The sequence below is a fragment of the Crinia signifera genome, chromosome 1 (genome assembly GCF_055691185.1).
Source record: "Crinia signifera chromosome 1, ASM5569118v1, whole genome shotgun sequence".
Classification (NCBI taxonomy): Eukaryota; Metazoa; Chordata; class Amphibia; order Anura; family Myobatrachidae; genus Crinia; species Crinia signifera.
In genome coordinates, this window is record NC_139217.1 from 2,868,475 (window position 1) to 2,894,996 (window position 26,522).

At 49.7% G+C, this 26,522-nt stretch overlaps 1 protein-coding gene across 8 annotated transcripts in view; it reads left to right on the forward strand.

Annotated features, from left to right (window-relative positions):
- The window catches only part of DCTN1 (dynactin subunit 1), a 260,744-nt gene that overhangs the window by 130,142 nt on the left and 104,080 nt on the right, over positions 1 to 26,522 (forward strand). For 4 of the 8 annotated variants that reach the window (XM_083165769.1, XM_083166198.1, XM_083165779.1 and 1 more), the window contains exon 5: positions 14,581 to 14,601. The exons of the other annotated variants lie outside the window; for them this stretch is intronic. In XM_083165769.1, coding sequence (XP_083021895.1) covers positions 14,581 to 14,601 — 21 coding nt within the window. The remainder of the gene's footprint in view (positions 1 to 14,580; positions 14,602 to 26,522) is intronic. 8 annotated transcript variants of the gene reach the window in all.

Here is a 26,522-nt window from a genome sequence, read left to right on the forward strand (position 1 = left end):
TCCTCTCACTGTGTCCCATGTCTGCCTGTCCTGCCTAATACCATCACACACACACACAGTGGACATATTACTATCAGGTCAGACTGGTCACCCCTCTCACTGTGTCCCATGTCTGCCTGTCCTGCCTAATACCATCACACACACACACAGCGGACATATTACTATCAGGTCAGACTGGTCACCCTCTCACTGTGTCCCATGTCTGCCTGTCCTGCCTAATACCATCACACACACACAGCGGACATATTACTATCAGGTCAGACTGGTCACCCTCTCACTGTGTCCCATGTCTGCCTGTCCTGCCTAATACCATCACACACACACAGCGGACATATTACTATCAGGTCAGACTGGTCACCCTCTCACTGTGTCCCATGTCTGCCTGTCCTGCCTAATACCATCACACACACACAGCGGACATATTACTATCAGGTCAGACTGGTCACCCTCTCACTGTGTCCCATGTCTGCCTGTCCTGCCTAATACCATCACACACACAGCGGACATATTACTATCAGGTCAGACTGGTCACCCTCTCACTGTGTCCCATGTCTGCCTGTCCTGCCTAATACCATCACACACACAGCGGACATATTACTATCAGGTCAGACTGGTCACCCTCACTGTGTCCCATGTCTGCCTGTCCTGCCTAATACCCTCACACACACACAGCGGACATATTACTATCAGGTCAGACTGGTCACCCTCTCACTGTGTCCCATGTCTGCCTGTCCTGCCTAATACCATCATACACACACACAGCGGACATATTACTATCAGGTCAGACTGGTCACCCTCTCACTGTGTCCCATGTCTGCCTGTCCTGCCTAATACCATCACACACACACAGCGGACATATTACTATCAGGTCAGACTGGTCACCCTCTCACTGTGTCCCATGTCTGCCTGTCCTGCCTAATACCATCACACACACACACAGCGGACATATTACTATCAGGTCAGACTGGTCACCCTCTCACTGTGTCCCATGTCTGCCTGTCCTGCCTAATACCATCACACACACAGCGGACATATTACTATCAGGTCAGACTGGTCACCCTCTCACTGTGTCCCATGTCTGCCTGTCCTGCCTAATACCATCACACACACAGCGGACATATTACTATCAGGTCAGACTGGTCACCCTCTCACTGTGTCCCATGTCTGCCTGTCCTGCCTAATACCATCACACACACACACAGCGGACATATTACTATCAGGTCAGACTGGTCACCCTCTCACTGTGTCCCATGTCTGCCTGTCCTGCCTAATACCATCACACACACACAGCGGACATATTACTATCAGGTCAGACTGGTCACCCTCTCACTGTGTCCCATGTCTGCCTGTCCTGCCTAATACCATCACACACACACACAGCGGACATATTACTATCAGGTCAGACTGGTCACCCTCTCACTGTGTCCCATGTCTGCCTGTCCTGCCTAATACCATCATACACACACACAGCGGACATATTACTATCAGGTCAGACTGGTCACCCTCTCACTGTGTCCCATGTCTGCCTGTCCTGCCTAATACCATCACACACACAGCGGACATATTACTATCAGGTCAGACTGGTCACCCTCTCACTGTGTCCCATGTCTGCCTGTCCCTGCCTAATACCATCACACACACACAGCGGACATATTACTATCAGGTCAGACTGGTCACCCTCTCACTGTGTCCCATGTCTGCCTGTCCTGCCTAATACCATCACACACACAGCGGACATATTACTATCAGGTCAGACTGGTCACCCTCTCACTGTGTCCCATGTCTGCCTGTCCTGCCTAATACCATCACACACACAGCGGACATGTTACTATCAGGTCAGACTGGTCACCCTCTCACTGTGTCCCATGTCTGCCTGTCCTGCCTAATACCATCATACACACACAGCGGACATATTACTATCAGGTCAGACTGGTCACCCTCTCACTGTGTCCCATGTCTGCCTGTCCTGCCTAATACCATCACACACACACAGCGGACATATTACTATCAGGTCAGACTGGTCACCCTCTCACTGTGTCCCATGTCTGCCTGTCCTGCCTAATACCATCACACACACACAGCGGACATATTACTATCAGGTCAGACTGGTCACCCTCTCACTGTGTCCCATGTCTGCCTGTCCTGCCTAATACCATCACACACACACACACACAGCGGACATATTACTATCAGGTCAGACTGGTCACCCTCTCACTGTGTCCCATGTCTGCCTGTCCTGCCTAATACCATCACACACACACACACACACAGCGGACATATTACTATCAGGTCAGACTGGTCACCCTCTCACTGTGTCCCATGTCTGCCTGTCCTGCCTAATACCATCACACACACACACAGCGGACATATTACTATCAGGTCAGACTGGTCACCCTCTCACTGTGTCCCATGTCTGCCTGTCCTGCCTAATACCATCATACACACACAGCGGACATATTACTATCAGGTCAGACTGGTCACCCTCTCACTGTGTCCCATGTCTGCCTGTCCTGCCTAATACCATCACACACACACACACAGCGGACATATTACTATCAGGTCAGACTGGTCACCCTCTCACTGTGTCCCATGTCTGCCTGTCCTGCCTAATACCATCATACACACACAGCGGACATATTACTATCAGGTCAGACTGGTCACCCTCTCACTGTGTCCCATGTCTGCCTGTCCTGCCTAATACCATCATACACACACAGCGGACATATTACTATCAGGTCAGACTGGTCACCCTCTCACTGTGTCCCATGTCTGCCTGTCCTGCCTAATACCATCACACACACACACAGCGGACATATTACTATCAGGTCAGACTGGTCACCCTCTCACTGTGTCCCATGTCTGCCTGTCCTGCCTAATACCATCATACACACACAGCGGACATATTACTATCAGGTCAGACTGGTCACCCTCTCACTGTGTCCCATGTCTGCCTGTCCTGCCTAATACCATCATACACACACAGCGGACATATTACTATCAGGTCAGACTGGTCACCCTCTCACTGTGTCCCATGTCTGCCTGTCCTGCCTAATACCATCACACACACACAGCGGACATATTACTATCAGGTCAGACTGGTCACCCTCTCACTGTGTCCCATGTCTGCCTGTCCTGCCTAATACCATCACACACACACACACACACACACACACACACAGCGGACATATTACTATCAGGTCAGACTGGTCACCCTCTCACTGTGTCCCATGTCTGCCTGTCCTGCCTAATACCATCATACACACACAGCGGACATATTACTATCAACATATTACTATCAACGACCTCTACGTGCCATGATGCTGTCCTGCCTAATACCATCACACACACAGCGGACATATTACTATCAGGTCAGACTGGTCACCCTCTCACTGTGTCCCATGACTGCCTGTCCTGCCTAATACCATCACACACACAGCGGACATATTACTATCAGGTCAGACTGGTCACCCTCTCACTGTGTCCCATGTCTGCCTGTCCTGCCTAATACCATCACACACACACAGCGGACATATTACTATCAGGTCAGACTGGTCACCCTCTCACTGTGTCCCATGTCTGCCTGTCCTGCCTAATACCATCACACACACAGCGGACATATTACTATCAGGTCAGACTGGTCACCCTCTCACTGTGTCCCATGACTGCCTGTCCTGCCTAATACCATCACACACACAGCGGACATATTACTATCAGGTCAGACTGGTCACCCTCTCACTGTGTCCCATGTCTGCCTGTCCTGCCTAATACCATCACAACACACAGCGGACATATTACTATCAGGTCAGACTGGTCACCCTCTCACTGTGTCCCATGTCTGCCTGTCCTGCCTAATACCATCACACACACACACACACAGCGGACATATTACTATCAGGTCAGACTGGTCACCCTCTCACTGTGTCCCATGTCTGCCTGTCCTGCCTAATACCATCAACACACACACACACAGCGGACATATTACTATCAGGTCAGACTGGTCACCCTCTCACTGTGTCCCATGTCTGCCTGTCCTGCCTAATACCATCACACACACACACACACAGCGGACATATTACTATCAGGTCAGACTGGTCACCCTCTCACTGTGTCCCATGTCTGCCTGTCCTGCCTAATACCATCACACACACACACAGCGGACATATTACTATCAGGTCAGACTGGTCACCCTCTCACTGTGTCCCATGTCTGCCTGTCCTGCCTAATACCATCATACACACACAGCGGACATATTACTATCAGGTCAGACTGGTCACCCTCTCACTGTGTCCCATGTCTGCCTGTCCTGCCTAATACCATCACACACACACACAGCGGACATATTACTATCAGGTCAGACTGGTCACCCTCTCACTGTGTCCCATGTCTGCCTGTCCTGCCTAATACCATCACACACACACACAGCGGACATATTACTATCAGGTCAGACTGGTCACCCTCTCACTGTGTCCCCATGTCTGCCTGTCCTGCCTAATACCATCACACACACACACACACACAGCGGACATATTACTATCAGGTCAGACTGGTCACCCTCTCACTGTGTCCCATGTCTGCCTGTCCTGCCTAATACCATCATACACACACAGCGGACATATTACTATCAGGTCAGACTGGTCACCCTCTCACTGTGTCCCATGTCTGCCTGTCCTGCCTAATACCATCATACACACACAGCGGACATATTACTATCAGGTCAGACTGGTCACCCTCTCACTGTGTCCCATGTCTGCCTGTCCTGCCTAATACCATCACACACACACAGCGGACATATTACTATCAGGTCAGACTGGTCACCCTCTCACTGTGTCCCATGTCTGCCTGTCCTGCCTAATACCATCATACACACACACACACACACACACACACACACACACACACACACACACACACACACACACACACACACACAGCGGACATATTACTATCAGGTCAGACTGGTCACCCTCTCACTGTGTCCCATGTCTGCCTGTCCTGCCTAATACCATCACACACACACAGCGGACATATTACTATCAGGTCAGACTGGTCACCCTCTCACTGTGTCCTATGTCTGCCTGTCCTGCCTAATACCATCACACACACACACAGCGGACATATTACTATCAGGTCAGACTGGTCACCCTCTCACTGTGTCCCATGTCTGCCTGTCCTGCCTAATACCATCACACACACACAGCGGACATATTACTATCAGGTCAGACTGGTCACCCTCTCACTGTGTCCCATGTCTGCCTGTCCTGCCTAATACCATCACACACACAGCGGACATATTACTATCAGGTCAGACTGGTCACCCTCTCACTGTGTCCCATGTCTGCCTGTCCTGCCTAATACCATCACACACACACAGCGGACATATTACTATCAGGTCAGACTGGTCACCCTCTCACTGTGTCCCATGTCTGCCTGTCCTGCCTAATACCATCACACACACACAGCGGACATATTACTATCAGGTCAGACTGGTCACCCTCTCACTGTGTCCCATGTCTGCCTGTCCTGCCTAATACCATCACACACACACAGCGGACATATTACTATCAGGTCAGACTGGTCACCCTCTCACTGTGTCCCATGTCTGCCTGTCCTGCCTAATACCATCATACACACACACAGCGGACATATTACTATCAGGTCAGACTGGTCACCCTCTCACTGTGTCCCATGTCTGCCTGTCCTGCCTAATACCATCACACACACACAGCGGACATATTACTATCAGGTCAGACTGGTCACCCTCTCACTGTGTCCCATGTCTGCCTGTCCTGCCTAATACCATCATACACACACAGCGGACATATTACTATCAGGTCAGACTGGTCACCCTCTCACTGTGTCCCATGTCTGCCTGTCCCTGCCTAATACCATCACACACACACAGCGGACATATTACTATCAGGTCAGACTGGTCACCCTCTCACTGTGTCCCATGTCTGCCTGTCCTGCCTAATACATCTCACACACACACAGCGGACATATTCCTATCAGGTCAGACTAGTCACCCTCTCACTGTGTCCCATGTCTGCCTGTCCTGCCTAATACCATCACACACACACAGCGGACATATTACTATCAGGTCAGACTGGTCACCCTCTCACTGTGTCCCATGTCTGCCTGTCCTGCCTAATACCATCACACACACACAGCGGACATATTACTATCAGGTCAGACTGGTCACCCTCTCACTGTGTCCCATGTCTGCCTGTCCTGCCTAATACCATCATACACACACAGCGGACATATTACTATCAGGTCAGACTGGTCACCCTCTCACTGTGTCCCATGTCTGCCTGTCCCTGATGTACGTTAATCACAAGTCCAGGTTCAGGCGCCGGAAGCCGGGATTTATAGTGTAGCGGTCTTGTGAGAATCCGATGTTATCTGATAACGTATCGGCCTCGTTTTCGGACTGGATTATCGGCGGGATGGACGTGAACGGGTCGGATCATGTAAGTTCGGGGGGTTCTGATCTCTAGAACCCACTCATCCCTATATAATACAATGTACGGTACTTATATGTTAGTTGTGCGCCCACTAAGCTATTTGCCACGCTTGCCACACTATATAAAATCAACTCCATGCCGACATGGATAGTGGGGTATCAGCGTACTAATAAAGTGGGCGCCCAACTAACCTATAAGCACCCAATGTACTAATTTCATAGTCTAATATCATTTTGTATAATGTCAACTCCAATTATAACGTGACCGTCCATGCCCCAAATATAATAATATTGCACCCCTGGGGGATGAGGGGTAGTGATGTGCCCTGCTACTGGGGACCGTAAATCGGGGTGTGTGTGTGTGTGATGTACTCAGTGATTGGGGGCGGGGGGTAGTGGCGCTGTACTCTGCTACTGGGGACAGTGAGTGTACTGACGTTGGACTCTGATACCAGGAACAGTGATGGGGGCGGGGGAGCCCTGGTGCTGTACTCAGATACTGCATTCAGTGATTGGGGGTAGTGACGCTGTACTGATACTAGGGATGGTGATATGGGGGGGGTAGTTACACTGTACTGATACTAGGTGATATGGGGGGGGGGGTAGTTACACTGTACTGATACTAGGGATGGTGATATGGGGGGGGGGTAGTGACGCTGTACTGATACTAGGGATGGTGATATGGGGGGGGGGGGGTAGTGACACAGTGCTGATACTAGGGATGGTGATATGGTGGGGGGGGTAGTGACGCTGTGCTGATACTAGGGATGGTGATATGGGGGGGGGTAGTGACGCTGTACTGATACTAGGGATGGTGATATGGGGGGGGGGGGTAGTGACGCTGTGCTGATACTAGGGATGGTGATATGGGGGGGGGGTTGTGACGTTGTACTGATACTAGGGATAGTGATATGGGGGGGGGGGTAGTGACGTTGTACTGATACTAGGGATGGTGATATGGTGGGGGGGGTAGTGACGCTGTACTGATACTAGGGATGGTGATATGGGGGGGGGTAGTGACGCTGTACTGATACTAGGGATGGTGATATGGGGGGGGGGGGGTAGTGACGCTGTGCTGATACTAGGGATAGTGATATGGGGGGGGGGGGGTAGTGACACTGTGCTGATACTAGGGATAGTGATATGGGGGGGGGGGGTAGTGATGCTGTGCTGATACTAGGGATGGTGATATGGGGGGGGGGTAGTGACACTGCTGATACTAGGGATGGTGATATGGGGGGGGGGTAGTGACGCTGTGCTGATACTAGGGATGGTGATATGGGGGGGGGTAGTGACGCTGTACTGATACTAGGGATGGTGATGTGGGGGGGGGGGGTAGTGACGCTGTACTGATACTAGGGATGGTGATGTGGGGGGGGGGGGTAGTGACACTGTGCTGATACTAGTGATGGTGATATGGGGGGGGGTAGTGACACTGTACTGATACTAGGGATGGTGATATGGGGGGGGGGGTAGTGACGCTGTACTGATACTAGGGATGGTGATGTGGGGGGGGGGTAGTGACGCTGTACTGATACTAGGGATGGTGATATGGGGGGGGGGGGGGGTAGTGACGCTGTGCTGATACTAGGGATGGTGATATGGGGGGGGGGGTAGTGACGGTGTACTGATACTAGGGATGGTGATATGGGGGGGGGGGGGTAGTGACGCTGTACTGATACTAGGGATGGTGATATGGGGGGGGGGGGTAGTGACGCTGTACTGATACTAGGGATGGTGATGTGGGGGGGGGGGGGGGTAGTGACGCTGTACTGATACTAGGGATGTTGATATGGGGGGGGGGGGTAGTGACGCTGTGCTGATACTAGGGATGGTGATGTGGGGGGGGGGGTAGTAACTCTGTGCTGATTCTAGTTATGGTGATATGGGGGGGGTAGTGAGGCTGTACTGATACTAGGGATGGTGATATGGGGGGGGGGTAGTGACGTTGTTCTGATACTAGGGATGGTGATATGGGGGGGGGGGTAGTGACGCTGTGCTGATACTAGGGATGGTGATATGGGGGGGGTAGTGAGGCTGTACTGATACTAGGGATGGTGATATGGGGGGGGGGGGGTAGTGACGTTGTTCTGATACTAGGGGATGGTGATATGGGGGGGGTAGTGACGCTGTACTGATACTAGGGATGGTGATATGGGGGGGGGGGTAATGACGCTGTGCTGATACTAGGGATGGTGATATGGGGGGGGGGTAGTGACGCTGTACTGATACTAGGGATGGTGATATGGGGGGGGGGGTAGTGACACTGTACTGATACTAGGGATGGTGATATGGGGGGTAGTGACACTGTACTGATACTAGGGATGGTGATATGGGGGGGGGGGGGTAGTGACGCTGTACTGATACTAGGGATGGTGATATGGGGGGGGGGGGTTGTGACGCTGTACTGATACTAGGGATGGTGATATAGGGGGGGGGGGGGGTAGTGACGCTGTACTGATACTAGGGATGGTGATATGGGGGGGTAGTGACTCTGTGCTGATACTAGGGATGGTGATATGGGGGGGGGGGGTAGTGACGCTGTACTGATACTAGGGATGGTTATATGGGGGGGGGGTAGTGACACTGTGCTGATACTAGGGATGGTGTTGGGGGGGTAGTGACGCTGTACTGATACTAGGGATGGTGATATGGGGGGGGGGGGTAGTGACGCTGTACTGATACTGGGGATGTGATATGGGGGGGGGTAGTGACGCTGTACTGATACTAGGGATGGTGATATGGGGGGGTAGTGACACTGTACTGATACTAGTGATGGTGATATGGGGGGGGGGTAGTGACGCTGTACTGATACTAGGGATGGTGATATAGGGGGGTAGTGACACTGTACTGATACTAGGGATGGTGATATGGGGGGGGTAGTGACGCTGTACTGATACTAGGGATGGTGATATGGGGGGGTATTGACGCTGTACTGATACTAGGGATGGTGATATGGGGGGGGGGTAGTGACGCTGTACTGATACTAGGGATGGTGATATGGGGGGGGGGGGTAGTGACGCTGTACTGATACTAGGGATGGTGTTAAGGGGGGGGGGTAGTGACGCTGTACTGATACTAGGGATGGTGATATGGGGGGGGGGGGTAGTGACGCTGTACTGATACTAGGGATGGTGATATGGGGGGGGTAGTGACGCTGTGCTGATACTAGGGATGGTGATATAGGGGGGTAGTGACGCTGTACTGATACTAGGGATGGTGATATGGGGGGGGGGTAGTGACGCTGTACTGATACTAGGGATGGTGATATAGGGGGGGGGTAGTGACGCTGTACTGATACTAGGGATGGTGATATGGGGGGGTAGTGACACTGTACTGTCACTAGGGATGGTGATAGGGGGGGTAGTGACACTGTACTGTCACTAGGGATGGTGATATGGGGGCGGTAGTGACGCTGTACTGATACTAGGGATGGTGATATGGGGGGGTATTGACGCTGTACTGATACTAGGGATGGTGATATGGGGGGGGGGGGTAGTGACGCTGTACTGATACTAGGGATGGTGATATGGGGGGGGGGTAGTGACGCTGTACTGATACTAGGGATGGTGATATGGGGGGGGGGGTAGTGACACTGTACTGATACTAGGGATGGTGATATAGGGGGGTAGTGATGCTGTACTGATACTAGGGATGGTGATATGGGGGGGTAGTGACGCTGTACTGATACTAGGGATGGTGTTAGGGGGGTAGTGACGCTGTACTGATACTAGGGATGGTGTTAAGGGGGGGGGGGGGGTAGTGACGCTGTACTGATACTAGGGATGGTGTTAAGGGGGGGGGGGTAGTGACGCTGTACTGATACTAGGGATGGTGATATGGGGGGGGGGGTAGTGACGCTGTACTGATACTAGGGATGGTGATATGGGGGGGTAGTGACGCTGTGCTGATACTAGGGATGGTGATATAGGGGGGTAGTGACGCTGTACTGATACTAGGGATGGTGATATGGGGGGGGGGGGTAGTGACGCTGTACTGATACTAGGGATGGTGATATAGGGGGGGGGGGTAGTGACGCTGTACTGATACAGTCGGGCAAAAAAGTATTTAGTCAGCCACCAATTGTGCAAGTTCTCCCACTTAAAAAGATGAGAGAGGCCTGTAATTTTCATCATAGGTATACCTCAACTATGAGAGACAAAATGAGGAAAAAAAATCCAGAAAATGACATTGTCTGATTTTTAAAGAATTTATTTGCAAATTATGGTGGAAAATAAGTATTTGGTCAATAACAAACAAGCAAGATTTCTTGCTCTCACAGACCTGTAACTTCTTCTGTAAGAGGCTCCTCTGTCCTCCACTCGTTACCTGTATTAATGACACCTGTTTGAACTCTTTATCTAAATAAAAGACACCTGTCCAACACTTCAAACAGTCACACTCCAAACTCCACTATGGCCAAGAGCAAAGAGCTGTCAAAGGACACCAGAAACAAAATTGTAGACCTGCACCAGGCTGGGAAGACTGAATCTGCAATAGGTAAGCAGCTTGGTGTGAAGAAATCAACTGTGGGAGCAATTATTAGGAAATGGAAGGCATACAAGACCACTGATAGTCTCCCTCGATCTGGGGCTCCCCGCAAGATCTCACCCCGTGGGGTCAAAATGATCACAAGAACGGTGATCAAAAATCCCAGAACCACACGGGGGGACCTAGTGAATGACCTGCTGAGAGCTGGGACCAAAGTAACAAAGGCTACCATCAGTAACACACTACGCCGCCAGGGACTCAAATCCTGCAGTGCCAGACGTGTCCCCCTGCTAAAGGCAGTACATGTGCAGGCCCGTCTGAAGTTTGCTAGAGAGCATTTGGATGATCCAGAAGAGGATTGGGAGAATGTCATATGGTCAGATGAAACCAAAATAGAACTTTTTGGTAACAACTCTACTCGTCGTGTTTGGAGGAGAAAGAATGCTGAGTTGCATCCAAAGAACACCATACCTACTGTAAAGCATGGGGGTGGAAACATCATGCTTTGGGGCTGTTTTTCTGCAAAGGGAACAGGACGACTGCTCCGTGTAAAGGAAAGAATGAATGGGGCCATGTATCGTCAGATTTTGAGTGAAAACCTCCTTCCATCAGCAAGGGCATTGAAGATGAAACGTGGCTGGGTCTTTCAGCATGACAACGATCCCAAACACACTGCCCGGGTAACAAAGGAGTGGCTTCGTAAGAAGCATTTCAAGGTCCTGGAGTGGCCGAGCCAGTCTCCAGATCTCAACCCCATAGAAAATCTTTGGAGGGAGTTGAAAGTCCGTGTTGCCCAGCGACAGCCCCAAAACATCACTGCTCTAGAGGAGATCTGCATGGAGGAATGGGCCAAAATACCAGCAACAGTTTGTGAAAACCTTGTGAAGACTTACAGAAAACGTTTGACCTCTGTCATTGCCAACAAAGGGTATATAACAAAGTACTGAGATGAACTTTTGTTATTGACCAAATACTTATTTTCCACCATAATTTGCAAATAAATTCTTTAAAAATCAGACAATGTCATTTTCTGGATTTTTTTTTTCCTCATTTTGTCTCTCATAGTTGAGGTATACCTATGATGAAAATTACAGGCCTTTCTCATCTTTTTAAGTGGGAGAACTTGCACAATTGGTGGCTGACTAAATACTTTTTTGCCCGACTGTACTAGGGATGGTTAAATGGGGGGGTAGTGACACTGTACTGTCACTAGGGATGGTGATATGGGGGGGTAGTGACACTGTACTGTCACTAGGGATGGTGATATGGGGGGGTAGTGACACTGTACTGTCACTAGGGATGGTGATAGGGGGGGGGGGGTAGTGACACTGTACTGTCACTAGGGATGGTGATATGGGGGGGGGTAGTGACACTGTACTGATAAAAGGGATGGTGATATGGGGGGGTAGTGACGTTGTACTGATACTAGAGATGGTGATATGGGGGGGTAGTGACGGTGTACTGATACTAGGGGTGGTAGTGACGCTGTACTGATACTAGGGATGGTGATATGGGGGGTGGTAGTGACGCTGTACTGATACTAGGGATGGGGATATGGGGGGGGGGTAGTGACACTGTACTGATACTAGGGATGGTGATATGGGGGGGGGGGGGTAGTGACGCTGTACTGATACTAGGGATGGTGATATGAGGGGGGGTAGTGACGCTGTACTGATACTAGGGATGGTGATATGGTGGGGGGGGGGGTAGTGACGCTGTACTGATACTAGGGATGGTGATATGGGGGGGGGGGTAGTGACGCTGTACTGATACTAGGGATGGTGATATGGTGGGGGGGGGGGTAGTGACGCTGTACTGATACTAGGGATTGTGATATGGGGGGGGGGGGTAGTGACGCTGTACTGATACTAGGGATGCTGATATGGGGGGGGGGTAGTGACGCTGAGCTGATACTAGGGATGGTGATATGGGGGGGGGGGGGGTAGTGACGCTGTGCTGATACTAGGGATGGTGATATGGGGGGGGGGGGGTAGTGACACTGTACTGATACTAGGGATGGTGATATGGGGGGGTTGTGACGCTGTACTGATACTAGGGATGGTGATATGGGGGGGGGGTAGGGACGCTGTACTGATTCTAGGGATGGTGACATGGGGGGGGGGTAGTGACGCTGTACTGATACTAGGGATGGTGATATGGGGGGGGTAGTGACGCTGTACTGATACTAGGGATGGTGATATGGGGGGGGGGGTAGGGACGCTGTACTGATTCTAGGGATGGTGACATGGGGGGGGGGGGTAGTGACGCGGTGCTGATACTAGGGATGGTGATATGGGGGGGGGTAGTGACGCGGTGCTGATACTAGGGATGGTGATATGGGGGGGGGGGGTAGTGACGCGGTGCTGATACTAGGGATGGTAATATGGGGGGGGTAGTGACGTTGTACTGATACTAGGGATGGTGATATGGGGGGGGGTAGTGACGTTGTACTGATACTAGGGATGGTGATATGGGGGGGGGTAGTGATACTAGGGATGGTGATATGGGGGGGTAGTGACGCTGAGCTGATACTAGGGATGGTGATTATGGGGGGGGGGTAGTGACACTGTACTGATACTAGGGATGGTGATATGGGGGGGGGTAGTGACGCTGAGCTGATACTAGGGATGGTGATTATGGGGGGGGGGGGTAGTGACACTGTACTGATACTAGGGATGGTGATATGGGGGGGGGGGTAGTGACACTGTACTGATACTAGGGATGGTGATATGGGGGGGGTAGTGACACTGTACTGATACTAGGGATGGTGATATGGGGGGGTAGTGACACTGTACTGATACTAGGGATGGTGATATGGGGGGGTAGTGACACTACTGATACTAGGGATGGTGATATGGGGGGGGGGGTAGTGACATTGTACTGATACTAGGGATGGTGATATGGGGGGGGGGGTAGTGACGCTGAGCTTATACTAGGGATGGTGATATGGGGGGGGGGGTAGTGACATTGTACTGATACTAGGGATGGTGATATGGGGGGGGGTAGTGACGCTGTACTGATACTAGGGATGGTGATATGGGGGGGTAGTGACACTGTACTGATACTAGGGATGGTGATATGGGGGGGGGGTAGTGACACTACTGATACTAGGGATGGTGATATGGGGGGGGGGTAGTGACATTGTACTGATACTAGGGATGGTGATATGGGGGGGGGGGGTAGTGACGCTGAGCTTATACTAGGGATGGTGATATGGGGGGGGGGGGGGTAGTGACGCTGAGCTTATACTAGGGACGGTGATATGGGGGGGGGGGGTAGTGACGCTGTACTGATACTAGGGATGGTGATATGGGGGGGTAGTGACGCTGTACTGATACTAGGGATGGTGGTATGGGGGGGGTAGTGACGCTGTGCTGATACTAGGGATGGTGATATGGGGGGGGGGGGGGTAGTGACGTTGTACTCTACTACTGGGGACAGTGATTGGAGCGTATTACTCTACAGATGAGATCACGTTGGCCTTTGTATTAAGCGGAGACCTTTGTCATAACCTCGTTCATACCCAACTTGTGTCCTTTCCTTAATGATTTCTTGTATGTCCTCTCTCAGCGCACTACTCACTGACTAACCATGTGACCTCTAACCTCTGCCCTCTCTTCTTGCAGCGTGGATTGAAACCTAAGAAGGTGGTGTGCTTGTTTCTTTATCCCCCACATTCCCCCCTCCCCCTGTGCTTGTGTGGCTGTGCATGCTGTATATAACGCGTTTCACCATGCATGCTGCCTCCACGCACGGCCAGTTGACATCTGTGGGGTATGGCCATCTTACTCCTTTATATGTGTATTGGGTGTATTCTCTGTAATTCCGCTGGTATTCATTACTGTATGTACTGTATATATGTAACACCTGCAGGTGTAATACGGTCACACCTGCAATCTAAAATGCAGCCGTTGCCTAATGTGAGTCCGCGGACACTAGTACAACCAGCACAATCCATGGATAGCGCCGCCCTGTTGTCAAACAGATAGTATTGCCATGTGTACATCCTATTTATACATCAATGAGCCTCAATATCTCAGTGAACCACCTCCAAAATCTCTATTGCGTAAATGATCCGCGTACCGCACATTGTTCCTGTCCTGTAACCTCCGCTGAGAGTCCTGATGAGCAGGCGGTATCTGCCCCGTATTGTCCATACCGCACATTGTTCCTGTCCTGTAACCTCCGCTGAGAGTCCTGATGAGCAGGCGGTATCTGCCCCGTATTGTCCATACCGCACATTGTTCCTGTCCTGTAACCTCCGCTGAGAGTCCTGATGAGCAGGCGGTATCTGCCCCGTATTGTCCATACCGCACATAATCGTGTTCCTGTCCTGTAACCTCCGCTGAGAATCCTGATGAGCAGGCGGTATCTGCCCCGTATTGTCCATACCGCACATTGTTCCTGTCCTGTAACCTCCGCTGAGAATCCTGATGAGCAGGCGGTATCTGCCCCGTATTGTCCATACCGCACATTGTTCCTGTCCTGTAACCTCCGCTGAGAGTCCTGATGAGCAGGCGGTATCTGCCCCGTATTGTCCATACCGCACATTGTTCCTGTCCTGTAACCTCCGCTGAGAATCCTGATGAGCAGGCGGTATCTGCCCCGTATTGTCCATACCGCACATTGTTCCTGTCCTGTAACCTCCGCTGAGAGTCCTGATGAGCAGGCGGTATCTGCCCCGTATTGTCCATACCGCACATTGTTCCTGTCCTGTAACCTCCGCTGAGAGTCCTGATGAGCAGGCGGTATCTGCCCCGTATTGTCCATACCGCACATTGTTCCTGTCCTGTAACCTCCGCTGAGAGTCCTGATGAGCAGGCGGTATCTGCCCCGTATTGTCCATACCGCACATTGTTCCTGTCCTGTAACCTCCGCTGAGAGTCCTGATGAGCAGGCGGTATCTGCCCCGTATTGTCCATGCCGCACATTGTTCCTGTCCTGTAACCTCTGCTGAGAGTCCTGATGAGCAGGCGGTATCTGCCCCGTATTGTCCATACTGCACATTGTTCCTGTCCTGTAACCTCCGCTGAGAGTCCTGATGAGCAGGCGGTATCTTCCCCGTATTGTCCATACCGCACATTGTTCCTGTCCTGTAACCTCCGCTGAGAGTCCTGATGAGCAGGCGGTATCTGCCCCGTATTGTCCATACCGCACATTGTTCCTGTCCTGTAACCTCTGCTGAGAGTCCTGATGAGCAGGCGGTATCTGCCCCGTATTGTCCATACCGCACATTGTTCCTGTCCTGTAACCTCCGCTGAGAGTCCTGATGAGCAGGCGGTATCTGCCCCGTATTGTCCATACCGCACATTGTTCCTGTCCTGTAACCTCCGCTGAGAGTCCTGATGAGCAGGCGGTATCTGCCCCGTATTGTTCTTACCTCACATTGTTCCTGTCCTGTAACCTCCGCTGAGAGTCCTGCTGAGCCGGCGGTATCTGCCCCGTATTGTCCATACCGCACATTGTTCCTGTCCTGTAACCTCCGCTGAGAGTCCTGATGAGCAGGCGGTATCTGCCCCGTATTGTCCATACCGCACATTGTTCCTGTCCTGTAACTGCCGCTGAGAGTCCTGATGAGCAGGCGGTATCTGCCCCGTATTGTCCATACCGCACATTGTTCCTGTCCTGTAACCTCCGCTGAGAGTCCTGATGAGCAGGCGGTATCTGCCCCGTATTGTCCATACCGCACATTGTTCCTGTCCTGTAACCTCCGCTGAGAGTCCTGATGAGCAGGCGGTATCTGCCCCGTATTGTCCATACCGCACATTGTTCCTGTCCTGTAACCTCCGCTGAGAGTCCTGATGAGCAGGCGGTATCTGCCCCGTATTGTCCATACCGCACATTGTTCCTGTCCTGTAACCTCCGCTGAGAGTCCTGATGAGCAGGCGGTATCTGCCCCGTATTGTCCATACTGCACATTGTTCCTGTCCTGTAACCTCCGCTGAGAGTCCTGATGAGCAGGCGGTATCTGCCCCGTATTGTCCATACCGCACATTGTTCCTGTCCTGTAACCTCCGCTGAGAGTCCTGATGAGCAGGCGGTATCTGCCCCATATTGTCCATGCCGCACATTGTTCCTGTCCTGTAACCTCTGCTGAGAGTCCTGATGAGCAGGCGGTATCTGCCCCGTATTGTCCATACCGCACATTGTTCCTGTCCTGTAACCTCCGCTGAGAGTCCTGATGAGCAGGCGGTATCTGCCCCGTATTGTCCATACCTCACATTGTTCCTGTCCTGTAACCGCCGCTGAGAGTCCTGATGAGCAGGCGGTATCTGCCCCGTATTGTCCATGCCGCACATTGTTCCTGTCCTGTAACCTCCGCTGAGAGTCCTGATGAGCAGGCGGTATCTGCCCCGTATTGTCCATGCCGCACATTGTTCCTGTTCTGTAACCTCTGCTGAGAGTCCTGATGAGCAGGCGGTATCTGCCCCGTATTGTCCATACCGCACATTGTTCCTGTCCTGTAACCTCCGCTGAGAGTCCTGATGAGCAGGCGGTATCTGCCCCGTATTGTCCATACCGCACATTGTTCCTGTCCTGTAACCTCCGCTGAGAGTCTTGATGAGCAGGCGGTATCTGCCCCGTATTGTCCATACCGCACATTGTTCCTGTCCTGTAACCTCCGCTGAGAGTCCTGATGAGCAGGCGGTATCTGCCCCGTATTGTCCATGCCGCACATTGTTCCTGTCCTGTAACCTCCGCTGAGAGTCCTGATGAGCCGGCGGTATCTGCCCCGTATTGTCCATGCCGCACATTGTTCCTGTCCTGTAACCTCCGCTGAGAGTCCTGATGAGCAGGCGGTATCTGCCCTGTATTGTCCATACTGCACATTGTTCCTGTCCTGTAACCTCCGCTGAGAGTCCTGATGAGCAGGCGGTATCTTCCCCGTATTGTCCATACCGCACATTGTTCCTGTCCTGTAACCTCTGCTGAGAGTCCTGATGAGCAGGCGGTATCTGCCCCGTATATTGTCCATACCGCACATTGTTCCTGTCCTGTAACTGCCGCTGAGAGTCCTGATGAGCAGGCCGTATCTGCCCCGTATTGTCCATACCGCTTACATGAAATCTATATCAAATAGCAGCTGCAGACGATATAGATTATGGCTGTGGCTGGATACAGTTCTGAAACCACCAACTGCTGCAGTACCGGGGTGCCTACATAGAGGCAGAGCCAGCCGATGTCACGGTCTTGTGTGCTACTGCTGTCGGGAACTGTAACCATACCGGCGCCTAGAGTATTAGTCACTGAGATGGTTAGTGCACAAGCATAAAGTACTACACCAACGGATCAGACCCAGCTGCAGAGTAATAATCCTGTGCGGTATAATATACCTACAGCCACAGATCAGACCCAGCTGCAGAGTAATAATACTGTACGGTATAATATACCTACAGCCACAGATCAGACCCAGCTGCAGAGTAATAATCCTGTACAGTATAATATACCTACAGCCACAGATCAGACCCAGCTGCAGAGTAATAATCCTGTACGGTATATCCCTACAGCCACGGATCAGACCCAGCTGCAGAGTAATAATCCTGTGCGGTATAATATACCTACAGCCACGGATCAGACCCAGCTGCAGAGTAATAATCCTGTGCGGTATAATATACCTACAGCCACAGATCAGACCCAGCTGCAGAGTAATAATACTGTACGGTATAATATACCTACAGCCACAGATCAGACCCAGCTGCAGAGTAATAATCCTGTACAGTATAATATACCTACAGCCACAGATCAGACCCAGCTGCAGAGTAATAATCCTGTACGGTATATCCCTACAGCCACGGATCAGACCCAGCTGCAGAGTAATAATCCTGTGCGGTATAATATACCTACAGCCACGGATCAGACCCAGCTGCAGAGTAATAATCCTCTACAGTATAATATACCTACAGCCACGGATCAGACCCAGCTGCAGAGTAATAATCCTCTACAGTATAATATACCTACAGCCACAGATCAGACCCAGCTGCAGAGTAATAATCCTGTACGGTATATCCCTACAGCCACGGATCAGACCCAGCTGCAGAGTAATAATCCTGTGCGGTATAATATACCTACAGCCACGGATCAGACCCAGCTGCAGAGTAATAATCCTGTACAGTATAATATACCTACAGCCACAGATCAGACCCAGCTGCAGAGTAATAATCCTGTACGGTGTAATATACCTACAGCCACGGATCAGACCCAGCTGCAGAGTAATAATCCTGTGCGGTATAATATACCTACAGCCACGGATCAGACCCAGCTGCAGAGTAATAATCCTCTACAGTATAATATACCTACAGCCACAGATCAGACCCAGCTGCAGAGTAATTATCCTGTACGGTATAATATACCTACAGCCACGGATCAGACCCAGCTGCAGAGTAATAATCCTGTACGGTATAATATACCTACAGCCACAGATCAGACCCAGCTGCAGAGTAATAATCCTCTACGGTATAATATACCTACAGCCACGGATCAGACCCAGCTGCAGAGTAATAATCCTGTACGGTATAATATACCTACAGCCACGGATCAGACCCAGCTGCAGAGTAATAATCCTCTACAGTATAATATACCTACAGCCACGGATCAGACCCAGCTGCAGAGTAATAATCCTCTACAGTATAATATACCTACAGCCACGGATCAGACCCAGCTGCAGAGTAATAATCCTCTACAGTATAATATACCTACAGCCACGGATCAGACCCAGCTGCAGAGTAATAATCCTCTACGGTATAATATACCTACAGCCACGGATCAGACCCAGCTGCAGAGTAATAATCCTATACAGTATAATATACCTACAGCCACAGATCAGACCCAGCTACAGAGTTATAATCCTCTACGGTATAATATACCTACAGCCACGGATCAGACCTAGCTGCAGAGTAATAATCCTGTACGGTATAATATACCTACAGCCACGGATCAGACCCAGCTGCAGAGTAATAATCCTGTACAGTATAATATACCTACAGCCACAGATCAGACCCAGCTGCAGAGTAATAATCCTGTACGGTATAATATACCTACAGCCACAGATCAGACCCAGCTGCAGAGTAATAATCCTGTACGGTATAATATACCTACAGCCACAGATCAGACCCAGCTGCAGAGTAATAATCCTCTACGGTATAATATACCTACAGCCACGGATCAGACCCAGCTGCAGAGTAATAATCCTGTACGGTATAATATACCTACAGCCACGGATCAGACCCAGCTGCAGAGTAATAATCCTCTACAGTATAATATACCTACAGCCACGGATCAGACCCAGCTGCAGAGTAATAATCCTCTACAGTATAATATACCTACAGCCACGGATCAGACCCAGCTGCAGAGTAATAATCCTCTACAGTATAATATACCTACAGCCACGGATCAGACCCAGCTGCAGAGTAATAATCCTCTACGGTATAATATACCTACAGCCACGGATCAGACCCAGCTGCAGAGTAATAATCCTATACAGTATAATATACCTACAGCCACAGATCAGACCCAGCTACAGAGTTATAATCCTCTACGGTATAATATACCTACAGCCACGGATCAGACCTAGCTGCAGAGTAATAATCCTGTACGGTATAATATACCTACAGCCACGGATCAGACCCAGCTGCAGAGTAATAATCCTGTACAGTATAATATACCTACAGCCACAGATCAGACCCAGCTGCAGAGTAATAATCCTGTACGGTATAATATACCTACAGCCACAGATCAGACCCAGCTGCAGAGTAATAATCCTGTACGGTATAATATACCTACAGCCACGGATCAGACCCAGCTGCAGAGTAATAATCCTGTACGGTATAATATACCTACAGCCACGGATCAGACCCAGCTGCAGAGTAATAATCCTCTACGGTATAATATACCTACAGCCACGGATCAGACCCAGCTGCAGAGTAATAATCCTGTACGGTATAATATACCTACAGCCACGGATCAGACCCAGCTGCAGAGTAATAATCCTGTACGGTATAATATACCTACAGCCACAGATCAGACCCAGCTGCAGAGTAATATTCCTGTACGGTATAATATACCTACAGCCACGGATCAGACCCAGCTGCAGAGTAATATTCCTCTACGGTATAATATACCCACAGCCACAGATCAGACCCAGCTGCAGAGTAATAATCCTGTACGGTATAATATACCTACAGCCACGGATCAGACCCAGCTGCAGAGTAATAATCCTGTACGGTATAATATACCTACAGCCACAGATCAGACCCAGCTGCAGAGTAATAATCCTGTACGGTATAATATACCTACAGCCACAGATCAGACCCAGCTGCAGAGTAATAATCCTGTACGGTATAATATACCTACAGCCACGGATCAGACCCAGCTGCAGAGTAATAATCCTGTACGGTATAATATACCTACAGCCACGGATCAGACCCAGCTGCAGAGTAATAATCCTGTACGGTATAATATACCTACAGCCACGGATCAGACCCAGCTGCAGAGTAATAATCCTGTACGGTATAATATACCTACAGCCACGGATCAGACCCAGCTGCAGAGTAATAATCCTGTACGGTATAATATACCTACAGCCACGGATCAGACCCAGCTGCAGAGTAATAATCCTGTACGGTATAATATACCTACAGCCACAGATCAGACCCAGCTACAGAGTTATAATCCTGTACAGTATAGTATACCTACAGCCACAGATCAGACCCAGCTGCAGAGTAATAATCCTGTACGGTATAATATACCTACAGCCACGGATCAGACCCAGCTGCAGAGTAATAATCCTGTACGGTATAATATACCTACAGCCACAGATCAGACCCAGCTGCAGAGTAATAATCCTGTACGGTATATTATACCTACAGCCACGGATCAGACCCAGCTGCAGAGTAATAATCCTGTACCGTATAATATACCTACAGCCACAGATCAGACCCAGCTGCAGAGTAATAATCCTCTACGGTATAATTTACCTACAGTCACAGATCAGACCCAGCTACAGAGTTATAATCCTGTACAGTATAATATACCTACAGCCACAGATCAGACCCAGCTGCAGAGTAATAATCCTGTGTGGTATAATATACCTACAGCCACAGATCAGACCCAGCTGCAGAGTAATATCCTGTACGGTATAATATACCTACAGCCACAGATCAGACCCAGCTGCAGAGTAATATTCCTGTACGGTGTAATATACCTACAGCCACGGATCAGACCCATCTGCAGCCTGCAGAGTAATAATCCTGTACGGTTTAATATACCTACCGCCACGGATCAGACCCAGTTGCAGAGTAATAATCTTGTACATTATAATATACCTACAGCCACAGATCAGACCAAGCTACAGAGTATTAATCCTGTGCGGTATAATATACCTACAGCCACAGATCAGACCCAGCTGCAGAGTAATTATCCTGTACGGTATAATATACCTACAGCCACAGATCAGACCCAGCTGCAGAGTAATAATCCTGTACAGTATAATATACCTACAGCCACGGATCAGACCCAGTTGCAGAGTAATAATCTTGTACATTATAATATACCTACAGCCACAGATCAGACCAAGCTGCAGAGTATTACTCCTGTGTGGTATAATATACCTACAGCCAAAGATCAGACCCAGCTGCAGAGTAATAATCCTGTACGGTATAATATACCTACAGCCACAGATCAGACCCAGCTGCAGAGTAATAATCCTGTACAGTATAATATACCTACAGCCACGGATCAGACCCAGTTGCAGAGTAATAATCTTGTACATTATAATATACCTACAGCCACAGATCAGACCAAGCTGCAGAGTATTACTCCTGTGTGGTATAATATACCTACAGCCAAAGATCAGACCCAGCTGCAGAGTAATAATCCTGTGCGGTATAATATACCTACAGCCACAGATCAGACCCAGCTGCAGTATAATATACCTACAGCCACAGATCAGACCCAGCTGCAGTATAATATACCTACAGCCACGGATCAGACCCATCTGCAGCCTGCAGAGTAATAATCCTGTGCGGTATAATATACCTATAGCCACAGATCAGACCCAGCTGCAGAGTAATAATTCTGTGCGGTATAATATACATACAGCAACGGATCAGACCCATCTGCAGCCTGCAGAGTAATAATCCTGTGCGGTATAATATACCTATAGCCACAGATCAGACCCAGCTGCAGAGTAATAATTCTGTGCGGTATAATATACCTACAGCCACAGATCAGACCCAGCTGCAGAGTAATAATTCTGTGCGGTATAATATATCTACAGCCACGGATCAGACCCATCTGCAGCCTGTATAGTAATAATCATGTACGGTATTATACACCTACAGCCACGGATCAGACCCAGCTGCAGAGTAATAATTCTGTGCGGTATAATACACCTACAGCCACGGATCAGACCCAGCTGCAGAGTAATAATCCTGTACAGTATAATATACCTACAGCCACAGATCAGACCCAGCTGCAGAGTAATAATACTGTACGGTATAATATACCTACAGCCACAGATCAGACCCAGCTGCAGAGTAATAATCCTGTGCAGTATAATATACCTTCAGCCACAGATCAGACCCAGCTGCAGAGTAATAATCCTGTACGGTATAATATACCTACAGCCACAGATCAGACCCAGCTGCAGAGTAATGTACAGTATAATATACCTACAGCCACAGATCAGACCCAGCTGCAGAGTAATAATCCTGTACGGTATAATATACCTACAGCCACAGATCAGACCCAGCTGCAGAGTAATAATCCTGTACGGTATAATGGTACTTATGAGTTATCTGGGCGCCCGATTTTTTGATTGTATGCCTTAAGTTAAGGCATACAATCAGATGCGATGCAATGCGATATCGCATCGCATGCGACCATCTGATGCGATGACCCGATTTTTCCATAGGAATCAATGTTAAAATGGACTGAGTCCATTTTAACATGGAATTCAATGGGAAAAAGGGGTCCTTTTCATACCCCTACTATCCAAGTGGGCATGGAGTTGGATATAGACCTGTGGCGAGCCACCGAGCCCGAAGTGTGGCGAGCGAAGCGACGGTATTCTGTGTCCCCTCGCGGGGCTCGCTACGCTCGCCACGCTTCGGGCTCGGTGGCTCGCTACGCTCGCCACAGGTTTATATCCAACTCCATGCCCACTTGGATAGTAGGGGTATGAAAAGGACCCCTTTTTCCCATTGAATTCCATGTTAAAATGGACTCAGTCCATTTTAACATTGATTCCTATGGAAAAATCGGGTCATCGCATCGCATCGCATCCGATGGTCGCATGCGATGCGATGTGCCCGATCCGACCCGATTTAGAAATCGGGCGCCCAGATAACTCACAAGTTCCGGTATAATATACCTACAGCCAAGGATCAGACCCAGCTGCAGCTTGTATAATAATCCTGTACAGTATAATATACCTACAGCCACAGATCAGACCCAGCTGCAGAGTAATAATCCTGTACGGTATAATATACCTACAGCCAAGGATCAGACCCAGCTGCAGCTTGTATAATAATCCTGTACAGTATAATATACCTACAGCCACGGATCAGACCCAGCGGCAGAGTAATAATCCTGTACGGTATAAAATACCTACAGCCACAGATCAGACCTAGCTGCAGAGTAATAATCCTGTACGGTATAATATACCTACAGCCACAGATCAGACCCAGCTGCAGAGTAATAATCCTGTACGGTATAATATACCTACAGCCACGGATAAGACCCAGCTGCAGAGTAATAATCCTGTACTTTATAATATACCTACAGCCACGGATCAGACCCAGCTGCAGAGTAATAATCCTGTACGGTATAATATACCTACAGCCACAGATCAGACCCAGCTGCAGAGTAATAATCCTGTACGGTATAATATACCTACAGCCACGGATCAGACCCAGCTGCAGCCAGCAGAGTAATAATCCTGTACGGTATAATATACCTACAGCCACGGATCAGACCTAGCTGCAGAGTAATAATCCTGTACGGTATAATATACCTACAGCCACGGATCAGACCCAGCTGCAGAGTAATATACCTACAGCCACGGATCAGACCCAGCTGCAGAGTAATATACCTACAGCCACGGATCAGACCCAGCTGCAGAGTAATATACCTACAGCCACGGATCAGACCCAGCTGCAGAGTAATAATCCTGTACAGTATAATATACCCACAGCCACAGATCAGACCCAGCTGCAGAGTAATAATCCTGTACGGTATAATATACCTACAGCCACGAATCAGACCCAGCTGCAGAGTAATAATCCTGTGCGGTATAATATACCTACAGCCACGGATCAGACCCAGCTGCAGAGTAATATACCTACAGCCACGGATCAGACCCAGCTGCAGAGTAATAATCCTGTGCGGTATAATATACCTACAGCCACGGATCAGACCCAGCTGCAGAGTAATAATCCTGTGCGGTATAATATACCTACAGCCACGGATCAGACCCAGCTGCAGAGTAATAATCCTGTGCGGTATAATATACCTACAGCCAAGGATCAGACCCAGCTGCAGCCTGCAGAGTAATAATCCTGTACAGTATAATATACCTACAGCCACGGATCAGACCCAGCTGCAGAGTAATAATCCTGTACGGTATAATATACCTACAGCCACGGATCAGACCCAGCTGCAGAGTAATATACCTACAGCCACGGATCAGACCCAGCTGCAGAGTAATATACCTACAGCCACAGATCAGACCCAGCTGCATAGTAATAATCCTCTACGGTATAATATACCTACAGCCACGGATCAGACCCAGCTGCAGAGTAATAATCCTGTACGGTATAATATACCTACAGCCACAGATCAGACCCAGCTGCAGAGTAATAATCCTGTACGGTATAATATACCTACAGCCACGGATCAGACCCAGCTGCAGCCTGGATAGTAATAATCCTGTCCAGTATAATATACCTACAGCCACGGATCAGACCCAGCTGCAGAGTAATAATCCTGTACGGTGTAATATACCTACAGCCACAGATCAGACCCAGCTGCAGAGTAATAATCCTGTACGGTATAATATACCTACAAACACAGATCAGACCCAGCTGCAGAGTAATAATCCTGTACGGTATAATATACCTACAGCCACGGATCAGACCCAGCTGCAGAGTAATAATCCTGTACGGTGTAATATACCTACAGCCACAGATCAGACCCAGCTGCAGAGTAATAATCCTGTACGGTATAATATACCTACAGCCACAGATCAGACCCAGCTGCAGAGTAATAATCCTGTACGGTATAATATACCTACAGCCACGGATCAGACCCAGCTGCAGCTTGTATAATAATCCTGTACAGTATAATATACCTACAGCCACAGATCAGACCCAGCTGCAGAGTAATAATCATGTACGGTATAATATACCTACAGCCACGGATCAGACCCAGCTGCAGTATAATATACCTACAGCCACAGATCAGACCCAGCTGCAGAGTAATAATCCTGTACAGTATAATATACCTACAGCCACGGATCAGTCCCAGCTGCAGCCTGCAGAGTAATAATCCTGTACAGTATATTATACCTACA